Source organism: Mixophyes fleayi, chromosome 11 (genome assembly GCF_038048845.1).
Source record: "Mixophyes fleayi isolate aMixFle1 chromosome 11, aMixFle1.hap1, whole genome shotgun sequence".
Lineage (NCBI taxonomy): Eukaryota > Metazoa > Chordata > Amphibia > Anura > Limnodynastidae > Mixophyes > Mixophyes fleayi.
In genome coordinates, this window is record NC_134412.1 from 6475162 (window position 1) to 6502448 (window position 27287).

Consider the following 27287-nt stretch of genomic DNA (forward strand, 5'->3'; position numbering starts at 1 on the left):
CAACTTGCTCTACGTATCGGAGCTATACTGATGCCCATCAGCTTCTCTGTTGGTGGTTACCATTCCAGATTCCATGAGCTCAACTTGCTCTAAATATCAGAGCTATACTGGTGCCCATCAGCTTCTCTGTTGGTGGTTACCATTCCGGATTCCATGAGTTCAACTTGCTCTAAATATCGGAGCTATACTGGTGCCCATCAGCTTCTCTGTTGGTGGTTACCATTCCGGGTTCCATGAGTTCAACTTGCTCTAAATATCGGAGCTATACTGGTGCCCATCAGCTTCTCTGTTGGTGGTTACCATTCCAGATTCCATGAGCTCAACTTGCTCTACGTATCGGAGCTATACTGGTGCCCATCAGCTTCTTTGTTGGTGGTTACCATTCCGGATTCCATGAGTTCAACTTGCTCTAAATATCGGAGCTATACTGGTGCCCATCAGCTTCTTTGTTGGTGGTTACCATTCCGGATTCCATGAGTTCAACTTGCTCTACGTATCGGAGCTATACTGGTGCCCATCAACTTCTCTGTTGGTGGTTACCATTCCGGATTCCGTGAGTTCAACTTGCTCTACGTATTGGAGCTATACTGGTGCCCATCAGCTTCTCTGTTGGTGGTTACCATTCCAGATTCCATGAGCTCAACTTGCTCTACGTATCAGAGCTATACTGGTGCCCATCAACTTCTCTGTTGGTGGTTACCATTCCAGATTCCATGAGCTCAACTTGCTCTACGTATCGGAGCTATACTGGTGCCCATTAGCTTCTCTGTTGGTGGTTACCATTCCGGATCCCATGAGCTCAACTTGCTCTACGTATCGGAGCTATACTGGTGCCCATCAGCTTCTCTGTTGGTGGTTACCATTCCAGATTCCATGAGCTCAACTTGCTCTAAATATCAGAGCTATACTGGTGCCCATCAGCTTCTCTGTTGGTGGTTACCATTCCGGATTCCATGAGTTCAACTTGCTCTAAATATCGGAGCTATACTGGTGCCCATCAGCTTCTCTGTTGGTGGTTACCATTCCGGGTTCCATGAGTTCAACTTGCTCTAAATATCGGAGCTATACTGGTGCCCATCAGCTTCTCTGTTGGTGGTTACCATTCCAGATTCCATGAGCTCAACTTGCTCTACGTATCGGAGCTATACTGGTGCCCATCAGCTTCTTTGTTGGTGGTTACCATTCCGGATTCCATGAGTTCAACTTGCTCTAAATATCGGAGCTATACTGGTGCCCATCAGCTTCTTTGTTGGTGGTTACCATTCCGGATTCCATGAGTTCAACTTGCTCTACGTATCGGAGCTATACTGGTGCCCATCAACTTCTCTGTTGGTGGTTACCATTCCGGATTCCGTGAGTTCAACTTGCTCTACGTATTGGAGCTATACTGGTGCCCATCAGCTTCTCTGTTGGTGGTTACCATTCCAGATTCCATGAGCTCAACTTGCTCTACGTATCAGAGCTATACTGGTGCCCATCAGCTTCTCTGTTGGTGGTTACCATTCCAGATTCCATGAGCTCAACTTGCTCTACGTATCGGAGCTATACTGGTGCCCATCAACTTCTCTGTTGGTGGTTACCATTCCAGATTCCGTGAGTTCAACTTGCTCTACGTATCGGAGCTATACTGGTGCCCATCAGCTTCTCTGTTGGTGGTTACCATTCCAGATTCCATGAGCTCAACTTGCTCTACGTATCGGAGCTATACTGGTGCCCATCAGCTTCTTTGTTGGTGGTTACCATTCCGGATTCCATGAGTTCAACTTGCTCTAAATATCGGAGCTATACTGGTGCCCATCAGCTTCTTTGTTGGTGGTTACCATTCCGGATTCCATGAGTTCAACTTGCTCTTAGTATCAACTTCTTGGTTGTGTTTGCCAATCCCCAGCCAGTAACATCACTGTGCTTTGATACAGATTTATATCTTTCATGTGTTGGGACTCTTGATTGTTATTCCAGTCCTGTGAGTTCTATTTGCTATAAGTGTCTGCTCTGTACCTCATTGCAGTCTGTCACACTGTTATCAGTGACTACTAACACAGTTGTGAACACATTTTACTGCAAGCAATGCTCCTGTATTTATTATTTTCCAGCTTCTATCTGCTGTAATTGACTATTGCCACCCCAGCTCTATGAGTGCATTGATTGTAATCCAGTACTATCACAAACGATATGTATCAACCAGCCTAAACTTTGCATCTTTTGCAATAGATTATCCGAAATATCTATTGCATCTGTTGGAAAGTGTCAAGTTATCAATCATACTTTGTGATTCAACCTTACTCTAATCCTAGTTGCAGTCTGATTCTAAAGCATTGTACCGGGAAGTAGGAGTCACCAGAAGATGGGGTCTAGTCCTGTTTGAGTTCAAAACTTAATTTGAGGTATACATTTTTGCCTCTGGATATGACTGAGCTCTGCTACATTCTCTGCATTGAATACACACAGTTGTACCTGGAGGGCAGCTTGTTTTATATTACAGGGTAACGAAGATAAATGACTTTCCCTGCAGAAGGACAACCCACAAAGCGAGTGAGTGTGAGCTATGATCTATAAACCTGTGTACCCACCACTGTCTAATTTATGTGTTTCCTATAACCAAGTGAAGGACTGGAGGAGTAAATAAAGGACTTTGATCAGTGGAGGAACTCCATCCATGGCATGGGGAGTGGGCACTGCCAGGCCCCGGAGAGATGGAGGGCTCCCTGGTGGTAATCGTTTTCACGATTACCACCATTCCGACACTGAGGACACCTGCAAGAAAAATACGAATATATGAAAAACCAATATGAATATTACCACACTTACCTACAAAGCGACGCTCTACATCTCTGATCGCAGGGGCATGTTCCCCATGTCATCGTGACCTAAATCAATCTTAATTTAAAGCGCCATTCTCAGGTTAAGTGTTTAAACACTTAACCTATGGGGTCCTCCCATTAAGATTTATTCAGGTCACAATGGCGTTAAAGTGTTGTGCCGGACATCTGTGTATTCGGAATAACTTGCGGGGAGAAATAGAGCATAGAAGATCTCACTTACATTAGTGACACAGTCTCTGGGAACAGTTTACTAAACAATGAAAATGAAAGAAAACCCTACTCCTTGTTCTACTGTTGAACAAAAAAATATATAATTGACAATTGGGCATATAAAGTATTTTCTTTGAACGGTAACATGATAAATCAGCGCAGATCACTGAGTAACATTGCAATTTATGATGTTAAACTACAAGATTACCCTTGTTATTCTAATTTGGATGGGAGGGGGTCAAGTAAAGAGCAATTTTGTTACGCGAATCTCCATAAAAAAATTGGGAATTAATTGGCCAGACACTCTTATCTAGAAACTAGAGATTTATTCCTAAATCCAGCGTTTCCCATTCATTACAATCACCCATGCATGACCCTAGTCAGCCTGGGCTGGCTCCTAATAAGAGGGAGATGCCCCAAAAAAGAGCACAGGGGCTTTGGGGCTGTTCCCTGTTGCAGAGGGGGCCAGGGTAATAGTAACCATACTTGCCTATTTTCCTGGATTTTCTGAGAGGATATCTAGTTTCGGTGAGTCCTCCAGGACTACGGGAAGAGTAGGCATCCTCCCAGTTTTTGGTGTAGGAGGAGCTTAATGCTGCCAAACAGTTCCACAGTAGTATGTAACTGGAAAAAACTTAAACACGGGTTTAAAAATATTTTTATTTAAATAAAAACACCCTGAGCATTTTATTTACCTTAAACTCATCGTTGCACTGGCAATCTTGTTTCCCGAAGTAATGCAAATGGAAATTAAATAAGAAAAACAAAAAAAAAACATTGAATACTACTCTTTGTGGTGGTGCAACTGAGCTCTATTATTCTAGAGAGTCAATATCTTCTCGGCCAATCAGAAGCAGCAAGCGTGGAAGAACTGCCTGTGATTGGCTGAGCAGGTACATTCCTCCCGCTCAATTGAAATTAATGTCATTTCTCTCTGTAAAGTGCAGTTACGTTCATCTGTTTTCTATTATTTCCACTTAAACTTCGCAGTGGATGAAGATTCCAACTGGACTAATATTTTGGATTTTAATGAATTGGTAAAAGAAGGTGCGTTCATTTTGCTAAAAGTAATTGTTTACCCTGTATGTGCCTCTTTCTTGATTTTTACTATTTAAGCTATTATGGATCCACATACTTCTGGCAGCCATGAGCATGCTGGTACTTGTAGTTCCACAAGCACCAGCATGCACAAACAGCCGCTGGTTGCCAGAGCTTTCTAGGATGCAGTTCTGCAATAGCTGTGACTACTGTGGTGGTATATTCATTACTGTTACCTTGGCACCTACGCCCTAGGGCTCGAAGGGGAGGGCCGGTTCTCCCTTTTTTTGCAGATCCCATCAACGGTCTCCGGCCCCATGCTGAATGACGGGAGGACCCCAAGTTATGGACCAACTCAGAGACGAAGACTTATTGTAATATGTTGGTTTATTTTGTACGTACAATACAGACCATTAAATAAAAAACGAACATTGGCGAACTTCCAATAATTTTACATCTCCTTTATAGATTAAAACCATAAAAGCAATACGTAGATAAAAGCATCACTTCAGACATTAAACCAATAATATCACCCAATTTACAAGTCACTTACAATTTCTTTCAACTTCTCTCTACAACAGTCCATGTGCCAAGTAGTCAGACCGCAACTTTACTTTTTAACATCATGGAGGGTACACTTCTTAGATCAGTTGTCATTTATAAGTTTAGATTATTACATTACTTCATAAGCATGTATCTAACTTCTGCTAAAAGTCTACATATTCATTTGTCAGCTAAAATTGTTAACTCGTTACATCCTAAGCATGTCAGCATAACATAACCTGTATTATTCAACTTCCATGTTGAATATATTGATTATCCACACCACCCAAGCTGTGGTTTCCATATTATAATGGAATCTGTCCAGCTTGTCTGGCGCTGCGTACTAGTTTAGCAAGTGGCCCCCATGCAGGCTGATTAGCGCATAGCGCTGTCATTTTTAAAAACTATTATTATTGTTAATCTATTTAAGAGCAGAGCTTCTCTCCTAATTTATTTCAATGGGCCATTCATTTCAATGGGCCATACATCTCAGTGGGCTCTCCGCACGCGCTAAAATTAATGGGAAATCTTAACAGAAGAACAGCGCCACCTACCGGTTATTAGCAGAATATAAAACACAGACCTGAACAACATAAATCATAACAGGAGGCTCATTATATTATATATATATACAACACAGTAAGGGGCTGATTTATCAAGGGGCGAAAAGGATTTTTTGCTGATGATTAGACTTTTCTTGCTCGGTCCTACACATCAGATGGTTACTCTGTTATCTTCAGTAATAGACATTGCTGTAAGGTTAAGTGGGGAAGCCTATTTAGTATTGTGGTGGTACTTGTACCTCCGCAATACCTGTTCTTTTATCGCAGTTTCTGGATGGAAATAAGGGATTAAAATCATTAAAAAATGCTTTATTTTTTGAATATTTATTTCATTTACAATATAAAGTTTTCTGTTGCTTTTATGTTTAACATTTTTTTTATATCAATTACATCTATTTTTATACTTTTTTTTAAACATGATTTGTTCCCCACACCTGTAGAGATGTGTGTCGCTCCGCTGGCCCAGCAATGCTTTTTTGTTTTTTGTTAAATTGGAAAGATAACAACATTAAGAAACAATAAAAAAAAACATCAGTCTGATCATCTATTTATTTAGATAGCGCCACTAATTTCGCAGTGCTGTACAGAGAACTCATTTCTGGGCTTTATTTATATATAAATATATATATATATATATATATATATATATATATATATATATATACTCCTTGATCAGAATGATCCTCCTCCAACCGCAGTTTTAAATTAGGTTTTCTTGTTTGAGAATTGACCAAGTCTTCCTACGTCTGCTATGTGGCGCTCAACTAGTGCTAGTATGAAAACCTGACCTGTCAGATGGACTGGTTTAAAAGTGAATGCACTGCTTGTACAACATATAGGTTTCTGGCATTCATTTGGTTAATAGCCAATAGTAGACATTGATTGCAGACAGGATATTAGGCCTAAGAGCTGCCCCTCTCAGACATTGCTCACAGTCTGCTGTGTTGGGGATCTGGTTGGAGGTTTTGCAGGTGTGATTTGTGTAGTATGTGGGCACTCTCATACTAAGGTGAGTTTGTTCTGTGTTTCTATTTCAAACTAACTAGAATACAACTTCTAAATGCTACAAACATCAGAAATACACCTAATAAAGTGCAGGGTAGATATTATCCCATTATACTTGTGTAAACACTACTACTTGTATATATGAGTTTGTGCTTCTTATAGAGAAGATGGGGCTTACCTGGGGTTATTGTATTGTTATGTCTATGAGGACAAGTGATGCAGCTATCTCAGTGGGTGGGAATCCCAACTCATGGTATAAAAGTCTAAATTTGTGGAGGTTTTATTTTGTTCTAATTCTTTGAAGTGACAATGTTTATGGCAGTTTGTATAAGGGATTTAAGCCACATTGTCTACTTATTTCATACTTACCTACTTTCTTCAGCTCTCTTCCGGGAGCCAGCCAGTGGAGGGGGGCGTGAGGGGGCGGGGCGGCCAAAATCGCGTCATTTCGGCCCCGCCCCCTGTGACGTCATGACGCAAATTGCGTCATTTGACAGCGGGGGGCGGGGCTAAACGCCGCGATTCATCGGGAATCGCGGCGTTTGGGATCTAATTCTGCCCACTTCACTAGGAAGTGGGCACTTCCTAGTGAAGTGGGCAGAATTCGGGAGATTGCCACACTCGCCCGGGAGTCCGGGAGACTCTCGCAAAATGCGGGAGTCTCCCGGACATTCCGGGAGAGTTGGCAAGTATGACTTATTTCAGCTGTGCTATTTTCCAATTAGGATGTCAGCTCTTATGAACAGGACCCTCCCTATGTTCTGTTTATCTATAATTAATCTAAATTGTATGAAATCTAATTTATTTTTTTATTTTTATATCTGGAGACTACATTACAGTGATTATGTTTAGTTTACTTATGCTGATCTAGCAGCCTCTCCCTCTAATGGGTTTGTGTAATGTGAGAACACTTTAATTCAGATTAGATGTCCTTTAATTAATAACCTGTACTAGGGTGTATTTGGGCAGATGTATACTACCCAAGCACCGTGTCTCTGGATCATGGGAGGAAATGGTCCTCTATCCACACATGTGCTTTATTGAGAACAAGAGGAAAAGTTTAATTGAAGTTTTCTGTGTATAAAAATAATAATTCTGAGCAAAGCATGGTGCTAATCCTCAATATATAAGTGTTGGCACAAAAGGACATGATTTTGTTTAATTGTATTTGTGCTCTGTGCGCTATGTTTCTCCAATAAGAGGTTAATGGAGATATCAAAGTTTACACATTTTTGTGATCTATAAATGCAACTTTCTAACCTCATTGTTTCCTTTGTTGCAGCAATGGGTATGAAGCATTTTCTGTTACTCTGGGCCTTTCTGTGCCTAAGAGGTAAGTGGATCTTTACATTTACAAAACCACTTATTTGCTTAAAATTGTGCAAATTTTATTCACTGATTATTGAGAAAATGGAACCTGGGACATTTAATCATGTGGTGTCATTTTGAATGAATTGATGAAATTTGTTTAAGATGAGTGTTTTATATGAATTTAAAATGTATTTAGTGTAGTGGCGCTTTATCTGTATATTGTGATATAGGATTTGGTACCCTGATTTGAGAGAACCTGATTGCAAAGGTTTTTTTAGTTGGCACCTGGATTTATATATTTGGTGGCTCAAAATTAAGTAAACCTGTATTTTAGAACATCTATTAAAAATATTCTCTGAAACAAAGAAATTTGCAAAGAAATAAACTATCTTCCAATAATGTCTTTTCCAACTAGTGAGGCCAGGGGCTTGGTCATGGCTAAATGGATGTGGCTATGCCATGACTGGGGGGTGGTCCCTGTAAACTGCAAGGCTGACCAGTACATGCCTCCCTACCCACAAGAGCCCTAAAATGTGGACTGACCTGCTAAAATCAGGACAGTGGGAGCAGAGGCAGAACTAACAAACTGGACCCTGGAGCAGGAAAGTGGGGAGGAGGGGAATGGGTCCCACAGCTCTCTAGCTCCCTGTGTGCTAAACCAATGGTAGTTTTGCCACTGAGTGAGAGGAATGGCCAAACTGAGATGCCAAAATATGTGTTTCCTAGATAAGGATGTCAGTTGGGGTAGTGATGGACATGGTCTAAAAACCCTTTCATTTGACTGCTCATACCCACTGCAAGGAAGGGGGAAGTTGTTTTGAGAACATCTAAAGTCACTTAGCAAATATGTAGTATTTCTGTGTCCTATGTTGGGTGTCAATTATGCAGTTACCTGTCTTCTAGATTGCTTTATTGGGAACCTTAAAATGTTACACCTATATAAAAAGGAAAGGATATACATAGATATGTAGGCGGATGTAATAACAATTGGTGACTGGAGGCCTCTTAACAACATTATATTTTTTTTCCTCTATAGGTCTTACTCTGTGTGAGCAGCCGGGCACAGACTTTGCTGTAGTATTTATGCAGAACTTCTTGCCCACTCTTGGAAAACCTAGTCTGCATGTCGTCCTCACCGCATTCTTTCCTGACACTCAAGCCAACATTTGGCTACCAAACGGAAACTATAGTAAGGTAGTTTCTCTAAGACCCGGCACTCCCATGACTGTTGCATTACCAAAGAAAGCTGAGATTTTGCACTCTTCCAGATGGAACGGGACTGTCTGCATCACTTCCAACAAGCCAATATCTGTGGTGGCAACAAACAGGAGGGCCTACACCCAGAGTGTAGTGGTGGTTTCTCCAGTAATGGATTGGGGAACTGAATACTACATAATGACTCCAAGCTCTGGGCCTGAAGGGACTTTCCCACAGATGGCATTAATTAACGGCCCCAATGTTAACCTTGTTCTGGTCTCGTTAAAGGCATTGGTAAAATTTGAGAACACCACCTACTTGCCTGGTGAACAGCTTGGTTTAACCCTTGGCCCTTGGGAATCTGTACAACTCCAGAGCAATCAAAGCTTGTCTGGCAGCCATCTGGTGTCGCAGGAGCCCGTAGCAGTGTTTGCCGGTCACAGTTGTGCTGAAATGCATGTATGGTGTAACCATGTTTGCTTGCAGCTTCCTCCAGTAACTGCATGGGGTTCACACTTTGTGGTTCCACCACTCCCATTTTACAACCCTACCAACAATGTCTATATCCTTGCCTCTAGACAGACTATGGTGGAGGTGGTATGTGGCAACAATGTGACCAATACGACTGTTATTCCTGGGACCACAGTAGCGCTGGAAGCTGAAGCGACCAAGTCTCTTCTCATTTCTAGTCCTGGAATAATTATGGTTTTGATGTATGCCAATGGAGGGATGTACAAGTCCTTCAGCCTGGATGGATTCTACATCCTTTCTCCAGTGGAAAAGGCTTGCGTTACGTACTCTATTGTTTCTGTGCCTGGTTATATGAACGCTGTGATGCTGGTTGCCCATGCAGATAGTCAGAAAGGGCTAGAGCTTAATCACAAGCCATTATCTCAGCTAGAATGGAACAGTATTGAAGGGACAGACCTTATAGCAGCAGTTCTGATTCTAGAACAGGAAACTGGCTACCATTTCATATGTAATCCTGGGCATGATTTTAGCTTGGTCACAATTGGTATGTCAAGGTTTAATTTGTATGCGGTACCTGGCATATGCTTGGATAGAGGTAAGTGTTACATTTTCATCTTTTATGTTCTAGCTGATATGTTGCTCTTAAAATCTCTGCAATGGAGATAAATACTTGTTTAAAACTAAAACATAACTTAACTTGTATATAAAAGCTGCAATGTACCAATGTTACTTTAGGGCAACTTATTCATGAACCACAATCCTTACTGGTAATCTCTGTCCATGTGCAATCTGAACACCTATCATCCTTTACTTTCAGTATATCACCTCTGTGGGTTTGAATGCACGGATCCTTCTCTCTGCCAAGCATCCGAGGACAGGTCTACTTGTGTTTCACTTGCACCCAAGACATGCATGGCCTGGGGGAGGACACACTTCAGGACCATCTATGGAACCTACAAATTTAGGTCTGGTAACTGCTCAAGTATTCTAATTGCTTCACAAGGAGATGATTTGAGTTTACTTCCATTTAGTGTGGAAAAAGAGAACAATTTTGACTTCACGATGAAGATAAAGGCATTTGGGCTAACTTTGGTGACACAAGCTGGAGAACCTGGATATGTCTCTGTAAGTAGATATGGAATGTTGCTGCTGAAGGTCTTTAGACATTCATATACCTGGTTGAATTGCACAGTAGATGAACAAAATCTCTGGCCCTATCCATTTCCTTTTTAGGAGTGAATTGTTCTTGTTAGAATTAACTCTAAACATAAAAAGCATGCTTGCTTTATGCCAAAAAATGCTAAAAAAAACCCTAAGAATTTACCAGTGCTAAAGAATGCAATGGGAATGAGATCTTCTTGAGGGCTTTAGAGAACAAAATACTGTAGTCCATAAGATTAATGACTTATCTTTTTCTATCTATGTTTTTGCTTTGACTTTTCTTCAGGTGGATGGGGAGGTGATGTATCCCCCAATAACGCTCCAAGATGGCAGACTCAATATAACACGTTATGGCTTGTCCACATTCCTGACTACATCTTTTGGGCTACATATCCTAATCGGTGACCAAGGTTTTCTCCACCTTCAAATTTCTAGTAGATATTATGCAAGTCTCTCTGGGGTTTGTGTTGACCAGAACCCTAAGGAACTGTTAAATTCAACTGGACCAGGATTTGGACAACCTGCAATTGAAAATGAAGGAACTTGTAATCCCGGTGGATTGAATATTAAACCATGTGATAATACAAGTAGTATTGCAGCCTTCCCATTTTGTCAATTGATGGTGGCACCTGGACCTTTTCAGGATTGTCACTCACTTTTGGATCCAGAACCTTTTGTTGAAAGCTGTAAGTTTGACGTCTGTAACATTGGTGTTTCTTGCTTGGCATTGGAGGCCTACGCACTCGCATGTGGGATTGAAGGAGTAAACTTGACTGGATGGAGAAATATTGGTCAATGTGGTAAGTTTTCTACAATTCTAAACCCAAATGGGCAGAAAAACCTGGCGCTGACTATAGCAGTCTATACCTTCTATAGTATAGATACAAAACTGATTAAAATAATAATTACTATACTTGGATAAGAAAAAATTGCTTATTTATAGAAGTTGTGCATCAACTTCAATTTTAATAGACAAAAACAAACAAGGACAAAAACTCCATCTAATAAATGCCACCATAGATTTAAAATGTATAATAAAATTTATTTGTACAGTCATTAATATATGTATAAAGTGAAGAAAATGGCAAAACATAATCCACTAAACCATTAATCTGGACTAATTTTGGCCTTAAATTTTGTTGAAATCTCCTATAGTGTACATATAGGGAGGGGATAAAAAACAAAAAGGTCTCATAGGCAATAATTCACTACATAATCCAGAATTTTTGATAAGAGATCACTGGATTAGCACACAGTACAAGACACACATTCGTTGAATGATATACACCACTCTTATGTGGATCACAATTCCTTTTTCAGTCACGATCATTCATATAATACAGCCATCAGTATAACAATCTGGAGATACAGATCATACTCCATACATCTGAGGTCCTGCAAGCGGCTTTTAGCTCCGCCTGCTAGAGCTACATGCCGAATCACTCTTCTGCAATTTAAACTTGTTCTCTCTGTTATATCGATCTTGCCACACTCCAGGCTTCATAAAAAGGGAGAATTTGCAATATTGATGGTGGAATCCAACTCAGATTGTGATCTCTTAAATCAGTCAATCCAATCAGTAGAATTATAATTCAGTCCTGTGATCACGGTTCAAAGGTGTTCCCCCTGATGTGTTTCTCCACTATGATGTGTAGTTTCCACAGAGATGGCTATCTGTCAGGTTAAAGCAAGTTGAAAAGGTCAATCAACATTTGGTTACTCACCGTACATGTATCAATCAACATACTAATTGGCACGTTGACCATTGTTACTACTACAGTGGAATTTTCAAATAACTTGTATAAAAATAAAACTTAAAACCATACAGTGCTATAGAACTCTATAAAATTCTATACATTTAAATTCTATTTAGTTTAAACTTCCAAATGGAACAATGTTAGCTTGCAGAGACGCATTGTATAGTAAGTTGCTGTGTTACAAGTTTATTCAGAGTTATTTTATAATAAGTTATCACCGGCATTATAGATCCTTTCATAACTATCATTCTAACTCTTGCAGATCTACAATGTCCTTATGCTAGTCATTATGAAAGCTGCTCGTCCTGTCCTACAACTTGCCTGGGCAACCAGGGCTCCGATTATGACCAGAACATGTGCTATGAGGCTTGTGTTTGCAATGATGGACTTCCACCTCACATGGGCAGCTGTCTTGTCCCAGAAGAGTTTGGATGCACCTGGCAGGATCTTTCCTATGCTTCAGGAGCGGAATTTCTTTCCAATGATTGCCGTTCACTGTGCCGTTGCTTTGATTCCAAGGTGGAGTGCAGTGAAACCCAAGGATGTGCTCTAGGTTATAGGTGTGAACTGGCTGTGTACTGGTGGATGTGCAAACCTCTACCATATCTTTCATGCTCTGTGTATGGAGGTACTCATTATGTGGCATTTGATCAACAAACCTACAACGTTCAGAGTTCCTGTGAATCAAAGATGATCGGTGTCTGTACTCAGGACTCTGGGTCTGAAAAATTTGACATTTACCTGGTAAACGCCCAAGGAGAGCAAGAGACATTGTATACCAGGGCTGTTAATATTACGATTTATGGTAAAACTGTAACCTTAATCCAGGACTACAAAGGAGAAATTCAGGTTAGTGAACTGTAAAATTAGGAATTTATATCCTGCCCTTTGCATTACATCTTACAATATTTGGAAATGAGAAAATAACTGCTTTTATGCTGTCATTGTTAATATCAGGATTAATAGTTTGAACAGGAACCACAATATTATGGTAACTGATGACTTTCAATAACCAATGTGGGTCATAACAAAGGTAATATAGTGGAGATGGGTGCATGGCATTGTTAATCACATTGTGGCTCATTACTGTAATGCCATGATGCCTGACCTCATGTAGTAGGGAGGTTGGGGCAGATTAACTTGATTCATTAAATTACATTAAGCCTTGTGCCCACCTTCCCAAGGTGTCACTATTGGCATGAGCTAGTAAACTGCACTGGGTATGGTGACACAAGCAATGGTTCAGTCACATTTTTCAGGTCTTGCAAGCATTTAAAATATTGCTCATAATAAACGCATGTGGGTGTGAGCCCTTAAGGATGCAACATTTCTGTGTATGGAATGTGGATGTACCAAGGGCAGGTCAAAGAAGTTCAGTAAACATGGAGCTAGAGGAAACTACTGAACATTTGTACTTTATGCATTTATATATGTAACCAGCAAGTTCCTGTATAGCAAAGTTTTGCCATCAATAAGCCTCTGTGCACCCCTTTGCATTGCACCATGATTTGTCCAGGAGCAAACTAGCTGCTTTTTCCTTGAAGTAAAAAACACTTCAGAGTGTAGGAAGTCTAGTGAGTGGTAGTCTTCACATTTCATGCAGCTGGCAAGATTACTGGTCCATCTGACTGAATGCTATCTTTAGGAGCTTGTGATGGTAGCCGTTTTGCTTCTGCATCTTGAAGGGACTGATCGCATTCTGTGGTTTTGGCATTTGATTTAATTTGTAAAGCTGTTAACCTACTCGGTGTGTAGAAGTATTTTTTTTCTTTCTAAATATATAATTTGGAAATCTGATACTTGTATGTGTTTGAAACAGATGAACTCTAATCCTCTCTAATTCTGTAGGTGGATGGGATCTTGGTACAGACTCCTTATATAATGGAAAACCAACTACAGATCTATAGAGATGGTCTGGATTTAATGATCTTGAAATCCGAGCTGGGGCTGGTGGTTATGTTCAACATATCTGGACATCTTGATATCCGGATTCCGTTCTCCTACTTGGGTGCAGTCTGTGGTTTGTGTGTCTCCTTAACCAGCCCGGTGTCATTGGAGTCTTCATGTAACAACTATTGCCAAGGAAACTGCTCCCGCTGTGCCTTGGAGCAAGATCTATACTATGGGTCACAGAATCTATGTGGAATTCTCAATGATTCCCTAGGACCCTTCAGAGACTGCCACCAGAAGGTTAATCATGGCCCCTATTTCCAGGCTTGTCTTGCTGACATGTGCCACCACAATGGGAGTCAGAGTATCTTGTGTCGGAGTCTGTCCAGATACACTGCTGCATGCCAGGAAGCTACAGCTGTCATCCATTCCTGGAGAAATGAAGGGTTTTGTGGTGAGTAGTTAATGATTTCAGACTTATTCCAGTGAATGCCAAGTAATTGGAGGAACAACCTATTAGATATTTTCTAAAGTTTAGAAGACTGCAATAGGTTCTGAAACCTAAATGTGGCTTTATTTGGCCAGGGAAATTAGAACATGTGGGCGGGGGGGGGGGGGGGGGGGGGTGTTGGCCTCCTCTACCCCATAGTCTATAAAGTGGTTGAGGACAATATTGCATTAAACCTCATTTTGGTCTTCTAAACTTCCCCATATTATAAAATGTAAACTAAAGCTAGAATTCCTCCTTTTAGTTATCTACTTGCAGTAGTCATAGTATAGCTGCAAATAAAATACAAAACCTGCAAGTGAGCTAATGCAACAGCCAGGATTCTGCATGGGAGTACTATAGCTTTGTGTGGTTTTCTCTACATATTATCAACACTTCATTTCTCTCCCTCTTCCTCCTTCTTCCTCCATCCTGCACCATACATGGAGTCTACAGAATCTTCAACGATGTCACCACAGTCTTCCATACCATCTACTTCAGCAGTTAACCTACCAAAAGCCTCTATTCCACCTCCCAGCAACTACATCATTCGTTCATCTATGTCTACACTAACCACTGACACAGGATGCCTTGTTAGTCCTAACAAACCAGAATGTCTACCTTCAAATGCAACCAGCTGCAGTTTTCAGATTGGTCCAGATTTTGTCCAGTTGTGCGATAGAATGAAGCATCAACTGATTACTGGAGAGTGTAGCTTGTTCTTGGCAAAGGCGTGCATGGATCACAATACACAAGTTTTCTCTTCCATTGCAATAAATTATACAACCCAAAGAAATGAATGTGCAGAAAATCTCATAGTGGAGGTCTATGGGAGGCACTTTGTAATGTGGAAGAGTGGAGAAGAGAACCGTGTTTGGGTACGTAGAGATGTGCTGATGACTGCAATAGAAGTTTAAATTGGATATGTTTAATTTCCCCACACACAGTTGTTGCATAAATTCCTTTTTAAAAAAATTTGTAACTTGGTGCTATAGCCCATGGATGCCCATTCATTTCTAACGACTAGTACAGTATATAAAAGCACAACTCTAAATTTTCTCCAGTCTTCTGTGGTGGCTGTTAAATTGCCGCCTCTATAGCTCCTCTATAGCTCCTCATCTGTATTTGTTCAGCTACTAATCTGTCAAATGCAAATATCAATCTATGGGCATATAAAGTATTTAGTCTACAATGGCATGGGTTAGTCCTGAAGAGCTTCTATTGTCTTGCAATCCCTTTTATCTCCACCCAGAGCTCTCCTGACACCTGATGTAATTGGGTCAGGTTTAGAAATAGGATGGACACACTACCCCTTGGGTTTGCTCAGTGTTACTTGCACATTTCCCACAGCTGGGCACAACTGCATCTCCTGCAGACCTGGCACATCAGGATTTCTAAGTGATGCTTTCTGCAGGAGTCATTATAATGTTGCTCGACTATCCAGGAGCCTAAAGGAGGCTTCAATCCAATTAGGTCAAACTTGTTGCACCGTAACGATTTGTGTACACTGTACTGTCCATGCCTGGTCAGCTCATGTCTTTTTGAGGGAGAATCCATAAATTTGTATTTAAATGGTATCTTTAGACAAAACCTTAGAAAAGTAAAATGTATGGACTTTGGGCAACCATTGTGCACAAGTCTATCTTTTCCATGTGGCTTTGTGTTACCTTGGTTTCTTTATAAGGTTGATTGAATTTTCTGAATCAAAAATGTGTTTAATGTTCAACCTAGTCCCAACATGGCACCCGAGATTCCACCATTACTACTTTCCCACTAGTAGTATGTAATGAACACCCTATATAAAAATTAGAATGTCAGCAGGAGTAGTCCATCTTACCAGCTGGAGCATACAGGAGTGAGAAACGGCAGACAGCCCATCACCCAGTAATTAACCTTTTGGTACAAAGTCTACTTTCTGTTTTATCAATTGAAAGTGTAAAGGGGCATTCCAATGTTGCTAGTAATGTAAGCCATTCTGTGTATTGTGTCCATGGGATATGTAGAGGTCTGACCCATTAATGTAGGCCCTGATCAATCCCAAAGTAAAAATATAAAGCCTTTGTGGTTTCCATCTGCTGTGGGGAAAATATTAGTTGAGACTTGCCTTATAGTGTCATGTGGTAACTTGCTTACACTCATAGCAGTGTGTGCTTTGGTGTATTCCTTCCCCTTGTAGACATAAAATTCTGCTAGCTACCTGGTGGCATTACACTTTCTGCTTGTCTATATTTTGAGATCTTCTATTAATGGGGATGTATCTGCAAATCCAGTCCTCACTATACACTAGAGCAAGTGCTAGTGTATCTTGTGTGGAGAGCTGGGACAGGACTTGTAATGCAAGTTCTGTTTGCTCATGCCCCAGTGTACAAGTGCGGTAGGGGTGCAGTTGATCAATTTGTCAAATTTGGTTATGGGTACCTGTGTTTTGAAGTCTTCAAATGGAACACCAAGAATCCCACCTTGACTGTCGGCATATTAAATACCTTCTGGTACAATGCTAAAGATCTTAATAGAATATATAGATGTGTGGTTTTTTTTTTAGGTTTTTTTTTGCAAACTGCGCATGCAATTCTGCCTTTCTAAAATTGCAGTTTTAAATGTCACTAGCAAAACTTTTTTAAAGAAGCAATCCTTGATTACTGTTAAGATCTTGCTCATTAAGGAACAAACATAAAAATGGTTGTAGTTCCTTATTTCAAACAGATATAAATGTCTAATAAGCTTTATAAACTTGCTGTCTCCCTTCTCAGGTCAATGGGTCCCTGATGGCTCTACCTGCCTACCTGATTCCTCACTCACTCAGGCTGAGGTTTAATGGATCTCTGTTAATCCTAGAGTCCGACTTTGGTCTGGTTATAGAGTATGATCCACATAGACTTCTGGTAATCTTACTTCCTGCTGCTTACCAAGACAACATATGTGGTTTGTGTACACTCCAGAATGCTAGTATTACGGAGTTGGAGACTTCAGCTGACCTGTACCATGGACCATTCCACTGTGTTGAAAAGGTGCCTGAGAAGTTGGGCTGTAACATAAGTGGAAATGCTAATGGCTGCAGCTTGTTCTTGGGTGAAGAGAGCCCATTTAAGAATTGCCACAATATCCTCAACCCTGACAGTTACTACAACTCATGCCAGAGTCATTTGTGTGCGAATGATACCTCTATAATCTGTCAGGACCTTCAGGATTATGTGTCTTTGTGCCAATCCCAAAGTATCCTCATCGAGCCTTGGAGAAACGACAGCTTCTGCCGTAAGTTTTAATCTGTTTTATAAACTGGTCGTTTCTCAAACAATGCTGTAGGTGCCATGGGTGATCCACAGACCTCAAGGGCTGGAGTCTCTTAAAAGTGTCCATTTTGTGGATGAACTTGGTTATTTTGTCCAGATTATGTGTCTCCATACAGGGAGGTATGGATAATATAAAATGGTCTATCTACATCCTCCAGTCTAGCAATCATGGCTGGTGTCCCCCTTTTATCAGAACCTATAGTGAGAGAGAATACAGGAGTTTCACCAAGATCAGACTGATCTAAGTGATGGCTGTTGGCATAGTGTACAGATGGTCTTGATGTCCAGCCAAGATACTTTGTGCTGTCCAGCACACTACAAATATAGTTTTCATAGGCCTTAACCTAGTCAACTATAGATGTTGGACATTCCAATCTCATACATTAGTCAGCCAAATTATGGAAAGTAAAGGAAGCCTTACTGGGGGAGCTGTAGAAAGTGAAAAACCCTAATTTATCACTCTACTGCTTTAATACCCTTTAGACCCTTGGCAGTTTTACCAAAGGTTAATCCCAGGTGTTTGAGATTCTTTGATGGCAAAGATACATTATGAAGACGTGTCAACCCTGCCAAGGTAAAGGCATCATCATGCTTTTGCATAGATAAGCCTATTGCGGAAACTCCCTGTTGCATGGTAAACACCAATCCCCAGTGTTAAATTCACCAACCCATCTTAAATTTGCCACCATTGGATTATCTTTAACCTCATGTTTTCTTGTGGCTTGCTTTCTGTTTCGGTTCTATTGCCCATGTACAGACTAGTAATGGAACATATGGCTGAGATGCCCTGGCAATAAAATAGTTGGTGGTGGTAGAAAAATTTGCCTATTTTAACTGGCATTATAAACCTTGAAACATACTTTGGATAGAACTGCTCTAGTTCTCGAAGCTTCATTTTTATTTGTTTTTTAAATATTTGTTCTAGCATTTCCTTGTCCCCGAGGAGGAGAATATGAACTTTGCACAAAATCCTGTAGCAGCTGCATGGAGGGCAGATGCTCCGATACCTGCTTGGAAGGCTGCAGATGCATGGAGGGATTGCTCTGGGATGGAATGGATTGTGTCCCTAAAGAAACATGCACCGTGGCGGAAAACAATAGCTATGTATGTCTCATAACATCTATTTATTTGCACTATGGTTTGAGCAGTCTTTGTGTAAAGTAATCCTGATTTTTAATCTTCAGATGCAGACAACCCTTGACCCAATCCATGCAAAATATCTCATCTGTGACCCCAATGACCAATCCCAATCAGAGTGCCTGCTCTGCATTGTAAATGATCAGAACATCACTACTTTTGGTGGTAATTGTAGTCATAGTATGAATGGTACATATGACCTATTGAGGAAGTGCAACGACTCTTCTCCTGAGTGGCTGAGAATTGTTCTGCTCCTGGACTCTCCTCTACCCGTCAGACTCTACATATTCTTCGAACAAAGCTTCATCACCATCAATTCTCTCCTTGATGTTTGGGTGAGTGAATTATAGAAGTAAAACATACCTTAAGCCTAGATAAAACCATCATGGAAACCTGGTGGGAACTTGTGACATCTGCTTATACTGACTGTTTACTGCTGTTGCAACTGAACTGTGTTTATTGATCTTGTTGCTCCCTTTTAAGCACTCTCCCTTTACTTCTACACATGCAGTGGAACCATATTTTATATTGACTATTCTTCCTTGGTAGTCAATGTATAGTTAAAATTCCCTACCACAGACTAGGGTTAAGTTCTCAGCAGGCAATTAACCTACCTGAAGGTTTTTGTTCCTTTCACAAATGTATGAGAAACAATAGAACAAGGTCTATTTTCTGCTGTTCCTGTTGCAATGAGATGTTACAGGCGTAATGTCCATCAATACAAGATATTTTGCATATAAGGAAAAATGGAAGAAACTGGGAAGGGGATAAGAAGGGAGTGTAGTTGCCGAGCACCTGTTAGGGGGGGAAATATGAGTTATGAACAGAACTAATGGATAAGGAAACTGTCTTGGACAACAAGGTATACACTACAGACGGTATGTTTATCATATGGGGCCCAGACATACTAGCATGGAGCTGAGTAGGAGGAAGTGAGGGAGAATGAAACATAAACAATTGTTCTCATCATTTATCTGTTACAGGGAAGTGATGCAATCCATGGAGGCAATATACAAGAGCTGGCTGACTTTAGCCAAGGGGGCAAGCAGACTGCACTGGTCCATAAGTAGCTGCCCATCCTTAAGGGTGGTTTTCAGTTCAACATATAGTTATCAAAATATATGGTGAAATTCCCCTCCAGCATAAGGGTAAAGTAATAAACCTCTTGTGTCCAGGAAGGCACAAGAGCCGTTTAGAATAAGCCATATAGGAGTTTACTTAATTGGGTTAGATGGAAACCAGTCTCTAAGCCTGCTCCACATGTCATCATCCAAAGAGGGCCCCAGGACTCTCAGTGTCCCAGGAAGGATTCTACAGCAGCAGAGTGAACTAAGGAGTCTAGTATGGAAATTATGCTACGTCTATTAGGGGTGTAATAGATTCTTTCAAACAAGCATAGGCCCTGGACCACCAGGGTCTCTAGTACAGAAGACATTCTCACCTACTCACATTTGCTAACCCTGTTCTACTAGGCTCTGCACACACTGGCCTATTTGGCTCCTGAGCTGCTATGTTGTGCACATCCTGCTCTGATTGTCTACAGGGCACTTATGAATTGCCCACTTCAAAACTGGGTACACATGGCTGAACAGGCGATTAAGACTAAGGTGCACAAAAACTAGTTGCATGAAGACATTAATTTTTTTTTTTTTTTAAGATGAGTATATATATATATATATTACTACATTTAGGGTGATCTTGGTATTCTGAAGTCTTCATTTCTTCCCCTCCCCTCTCCAACAGGTAAATGATAATATGGTGACTCTACCTCTGACCGTGGCTCCAGACCTGTTCCTTTCCAGATGGATGGATGTTGTGTCCATTGGCCAGCCTGGGAAGATCGACATTTTATTCAGCTCGTCAGGAGAATTTATCATTGAGGTTGCCGAGTCTTTCTCTACTCAGTACTGTGGAGCGTGTGCTTCTGGGAACAGTTCTGACTGCTCCATGGACCACTGGAGAGCAGATGACTTGTACTATTGGTAATTGGACCATTAGTCCCTGTAATAGTGTTGCCTGTTTATGCTAAGGTACTTTCATCTACTGACCCTTCTGAGAATCTAATACACTCACTATTGTACAACTGCCTTTTTTGATTCTTTAGATGTGGGTACCATATGTTGGCACAGTTGCACTGTATCAGTTGTGATCACCAAATTGATAAAAAATAAAAAATCTTTGTACAAGGTGTTGTGTTCATATTTATGGAATGACAAGGAAGTGAAGTACAAAGTGTCTGACTGTCACAGCCAACTGTTGGTGAGCTGACGGGAGCATACTGCAATACTCTAGGGAGTCCACTTGGATGGTTCCCCCCCCCCCCCCCCCCCCTCCCCTACCAGGGGCTTGCTGCCGACAGCTGCACGCTGTGTAGGTCCGTTCAACAGTGACAGTTTGCTGCCCGGCTGCTCTGATTGTGTTTTACACAATCAGAGCAGCGGGACAGCACACTTTCACTGCTGAACGGACCTACACATACTGTGCAGCCGCCCGGCAGCCTTAGAACACAGAAAGGGGGCGGGGCCTTAATCGCCCCCTAAAATCGCCCGGGGTAGGACAACTGTCTGGGTCCGCCCCTGCTTGTGGCTTAGTACATTGTAGTGAGGATCAGCAATGAAGCACTGTTGCAGCCATGTACCAAATCCTTTGGCCTAAACACTTTTCCCTAGGACTGTAAAGTGAAAGTGTCTGAGGGGCTGTAATTTGAATGAATATAGTACTACCAATTAGCAGCACTGTACAGTGAATATTTTGCCATTCACATCAGTTCCTGCCCCAGTGGAGCAGTCTAATTCCCTATTGCTCCAAGGTTCATTTTCTCAGCAGCCAGTTAACCTAATAGTATATTTTTGGGATGTGGGAGAAGACTGGAGGCCCGGAGGAAATGCATGTGCACACAGAGTAAATGTGCAACTCCATACCAATATTGACCCTGCCCCCCCCCCCCCCCCCCCAACCCCAGTTGAGTTAGTCTCATGACCCCAGCATTGTTTACCACTGAGCCACCCCACCATGCTGTTTCTTTATAAACCAAACTACTACTGATTCACTAAATAAATATCCCAGTAATACTCTTCCTGACACATGCAGTTTCAGTAGTCCAAGCCTACTTGTGCCTTATAAATGACCTGCTCTGGTTTCAGTAATGAATGGCAACATTGCTATAAGTAAACTGCATCTGTGCTTGGCATTATGAATTGTATGTTGATATAATAAATAGAACTCAATCAGGATAAACACAAGGTAAAGGAGCAAAAGTGGAGTGAATTTAAAAATATGTTTGTAAAATCAAAACATTGTCCTTGCAATAACATTTCACCAAAAGAAAGGACGAGTTGGTCTTTCATTTAGATGTTTTTTTTTTTCACAATTTAAATCCAATTGAACACTTTGGTTTAATTTTATCTGCTTTCCTAATTCTTGTTAAATGTCCCTTGGCATCAAGTTGTGTAGCTGGTTTCATGATGAAGCATAAAATGATTGCAGCAGGATTGATGGGAGTTCTCTGTACAGCGCTGCAAATTGGTGGCACTATATAAATGATGGACTACTAGGGAGTTCAAACCTTATATACAACAAGTCATACCTGAGCTATAGTGATTGTTACTGAAGCTCCATTATCACTGGTTTCCTCCCTGACATAGTAAAGTGTCAGCCTGCTTTTGGCAGGCACATGAAGTAGAGTTCAGAGGCTCATAAGTATGATCCACAATATTTCTTGTTGGACCAGTTCAACAGATGTAACACCTCTGCAGTGGTTCCTACATTGGTGACCATATTTCCCAGGAAGTCCTGCACAAGCTAGGTCAGTGGTTTGCTCTAACCATCCCTGGTGCTTGAGATCTAAGGACCTCAGTGACATTACTGTTCAGTGGTCATAATACAGATTACAGCAATGCCTAGAGAGCACCTTTTAAGAACAATGAACTGATATATCTTGTCATTCCTATCCATAAGTACATATAGTCAATGACTTCTGGAGAAAGGTGGTGCCAGGCAAGCTTAGCATTCATTTTCAATCCACATGGTCCACTATTCACACTTAAGTCAGAATATGGTCTCAATTCATTCACAAACTTTCACTGAAACTATCTGTACAGTGCTGCGCAATTAGTGGCGCTATATAAATAGATGATGATGAGTCCAGGGATTGGATAACAGGTACATTTTCTACATATTAGGCCATAGATAAAATATGGTTATAAACATGGGTGTCAGAACACATCTTAACATACTAATTGCGCTGCATAAAATTAATGTACCTGGAATGAAGTCTTAAACAATGGCCTGGCCAGTATAGGGTGGTCTTCACTTAGGCAAGAAGTATAACTGCTACACTTTATTTCTTTGCTATATGAGTGTTAGACACGCCTATGGCCGTGCATCTCTTATTGTTACATAGCATAATATCAGATTATTATTTTTTTAAATAAAATGTTGCAACATAAGTGTCCGTTCAGTATAAATATCGGATGTATTAACCTCTTTCATTACACATATAAATTGCATCTGTTATATGGAAACATCCTGCATCAGATTAGACATCAATCATTTGTTGCATTCAGTAGTTTTTGGTACCTGAAATATACAGTATATTATATAATAGTGCAGGTGTAGTGAAGGTGCTATGAAGAATCTGCAGTTACTCCTTAAGGAGTGCGCCACAACTTCCTCTAAAAGAACAATGAGTAGATAGATGGCTGTTAGTACAGAATTACACTATATGCATTTCTTGCTCTCCAAGTCATAAGGTGTTTGTTTTTATTTTTGATAAGTTGGATGTGAATCCAGGAACATGCACCAAGACATATTACATTGGAGATGACAACCTGTTCCTGATATATCCTTGCTGCTGTTTACTATAACTTGCTCTTAATGGTTTCAGCAACTCTATAAACACATTTTAATAGGTGTTGATGTATTAGAAGGGGAGATTTTCTACAGGGGCTGGAATAAGAGTAATGTCTGTGTATATTGTAGTTCACAGGTCAGGAATAATAAAAAAAATTGGAAGTGGCAGAGCATGATTGGACGGGTAGTGTTACTAACCAATCATATTTTACCATCCAGCAAGGAGCACAGCCCTGAAGACCCTCCCCAAAACGGCTGCACCTGTCACCTATGTACAGTGGTTGTATCTGGCTTAACCAAAAAGTAGTCCATCAATTCGACACAAAAAAAAATCCCCTGAGGCAGTGTATGCATCATATCTCTGTGTCAGGCTTATTTAGTGAATTGATCGATATGAATTCAGCCCCCAAATTGGCTGACCCCTTTGTGTGTAGATGGTGGATAAACTTTAAAGAGCCTTAACAATCATGTGTGCTGTATTTCACATTATCAAGAGGAGACTCTGTACAAGATTTAACACTTGACCTGCAAATTATGCACCGGAACAGCCAGCTTGGATGTTCATGGGTCAGTGCTGTTACATTGGCTGCGTCTGTTTGACATGACCAGCCTGGTGTATATGCAGGCAGTACCTGTATACAAGGCGTACCCTGATCAATTCTAAGGTTGAGGTGGGTGCAGAAAGCCGAACAGTTCATGGGTGCGGACAAGAGAGATAAAGTATCGAGGATGAAATAGGATCAGGAGAAATAGGATCCTGGAGAGAAAAGAGGATATTGGAAAGAGGTGTGCTGATAATGAGTAGGAGAAACCGGGAAGGTAAATTAAGTGGGTACATGGTGGCCAGACATGGGTGAATGTGGGTTAGGGAGCACGGGGGCTCAGCGGTTAACACTTCTGCCTCACAGTGCTGGGTTCATGAGTTCTATTCCCAACCATGGCCTTATCTGTGTGGAGTTTGTATGTTCTCCCCGTGTTTGCATTGGTTTCCTCCAGGTGCTCCGGTTTCCTTCCACACTCCAAAAACATACTAGTAGGTTAATTGGCTGCCAACAAAATTGACCCTAGTCTGTGTCTGTCTGTGTGTGTGTTAGGGAATGTAGACTGTAAGCCCCAATGGGGCAGGGACTGATGTGAGTGAGTTCTCTATATAGCGCTGCGGAATCAGTGGCGCTATATAAATAAATGATGATGATGATGATAGTGAGGAGGAACAGTTGATAGAAGTAGTATGGGGCAGTGGAGGAGGTCATTGCTTGAGACCTTGCTTTCTCCTCTGAAATAGCACAGACCGATTAAACTGTATTTGGATTGGACTGTTAGACTCCAGTTATAACTCTTGAGAGGTCATGCTGCCGTTGAATGACTACATGATGGATAGCAGGGGAATAGAGAGCCGCCTCCAACACATCAAGCTAATCAGAGGGTTTAAAGGAAGATGAGATTGTCAGTGGCTAAAACTCATTGCGGTGGAAGGGGGGGGAGGAAAAATAGCAGAGGTAGTAAAGAAGTGACTGCATGGGGAGGAATAGAAATTAGAAGTTGATTATAAGTATTTCATGCTTACAGACTGTATTGCTGCATGCACAGTGAAACATGGACATTTCCATTGTCACCTCTCCTCTTCTTAATATGTGATGTGTGAGTATTTTCTGTCATTTATAGTTTATTGAGACTTAATCAGTTTTTTTTTAAGTTATATTACTTACTAGTTTTTGAAAAGGAACAGAAGGGTGTAAGAAATTACCTCCTAAAAAAAGACTGAAGGTTAACTAACCCTTACCACAGTTTTAGCAACTACAGAAGTAAAAAAAAAAAAAGAAAAGTATGTATCTCACACAGTTTCTGACATATATGTCTATAAATATATGGTAAATAACTTTTTTAACTTATGCATCAAATTTGTAGAGGCGTCGCTGTGGTAATGTTTAGAATGTTTCCTCTGTCACAAGGAGAGACCCTACCACATATAGTCTTACATGGCCCGGTCTGAAATCAGTTTTGCAAGATATCTTCTCACAAATGACTTCCACAAATTCACAAGCAAAACTCATTTTTTATTTAAATAGAATGTTTCTGCAGCGCTTTAACCTTACGACATGCCTCACGTCCCAACGAAGGGAACACAAAAATGATTATATTCTTAAAAAAGGTCCCAAACTTAAACTACAAGCAAACTAAATTAAATTAAGACGAACTAAACAGCTGAAAATGGAAGACTGGCAACGGCAAAAGAGCTATTTTAAAAGTAAAGGCTGCAGAACAAATGAACCACAAAACATCCTTTTCTAAAAGTAAAATCTCTCACATACATACACAAAGTATCTATAATATAAATGCTTAGTGGCGTGTGTTAGTCTGTCTGTGTGTGTGGAAAAAATAAAACCAAGCTGCAGCGCCACCTGCTGTACGGAGTTATACACTGACCTACTAAATTCTTAGTGTGTGTGGAAAACAAATTCAGAAAGGGCTGAAATTTGGTATACTAAGATGTTTTTAATTTGTTAATTTAATTTGTTAATTGTTAAAAGTGTTTATAAAGATTTTAAAAATATATATATATATTTATTGAAGGAGAAGTGACAGTTGGGAGTGGTTGTGGTTGCCGGGGGTGACAGTGGGGAGTGGTTGGTGGTTGCCGGGGGTGACAGTGGGGAGTGGTTGGTGGTTGCCGGGGGTGACAGAGTGAGAGGAGTGTGATACTCAGGACCGCTGAGAGAGATCCCTGTGTCTGGATAGACATCTGGATAGATGTGGCGATAAAGATGAAGGATGAGGTGATGGAGAAGAATGATGAGGTGGTGACATGTGGACAAAACCACGTTAAAAAAGGGCGCTTACGTCGGGAAGTAACGCTCTTCCCCTGAGGAGGCCTGGGCTATGGCCCAAATGCATGACAAGAACCTTTTTAACACCTTAAGTAGCTTGATTTGACTAGAATGCATGAGTATCATGCACGGGTTAACTTGTGTATATATATATATATATACATACTACCACCCTATACCAAACAACTTCCACCCTTAGGAGTACCTTCTGGAGAGTTTCATACAAGTTACTTCAGGGAGTCCTGCTTGATTTTTAGTCCCTGCTGTTAAATATCATAAGTTTAATCATCTAGAGAACACTGTGTTAATTTAAATGGCGGTTTACTTCAAATCAGTCCTTCCGAAATTCCATTACCCATATTAGTATTAAGCATTTTCTGCCCCAGGTGTGTGGGAGCACACGTCCCGGGAAGGGCACCGCCAAAGAAGTTTAAATATTTCTGGAACTGTGATTAGAATTTACTTACCACTAGCTACCACGATGCCAAGAAAACGCTGTGGGTTTCCTCCTTTACAGGGGTGAAGGTTCACAATCAGCATCCCGGAATCTCGTATTTTGGCACAAGGTAATGTACTGGCTGATATTCAGAGAAGTGATCATGAAACAAGACATTATCAATTGTCTGTTTTTATATTCATTTCAGTGTAAATTGAATATCTGAAAATGTTCATCATCAACAGTCCCTATAGATCATTTATTTTCCAAGGGAGTTTTGCAGCTCAAGC

At 40.8% G+C, this 27287-nt stretch overlaps 1 protein-coding gene across 1 annotated transcript; it reads left to right on the forward strand.

The window, feature by feature from the left end:
* The first annotated feature begins 6110 nt into the window (after nt 1–6110).
* Nucleotides 6111–21070, forward strand: LOC142106989 (IgGFc-binding protein-like). The gene is made up of 12 exons (XM_075190087.1): nt 6111–6185; nt 7464–7514; nt 8529–9755; nt 9978–10285; nt 10608–11121; nt 12341–12927; nt 13927–14422; nt 14912–15333; nt 17206–17707; nt 18671–18849; nt 18930–19217; nt 20626–21070. Exons 2-12 carry the CDS (start codon nt 7466–7468, stop codon nt 20866–20868), a joined length of 4815 nt encoding a protein of 1604 aa, XP_075046188.1. The 5' UTR covers nt 6111–6185; nt 7464–7465; the 3' UTR covers nt 20869–21070.
* Nucleotides 21071–27287: the final 6217 nt, after the last annotated feature.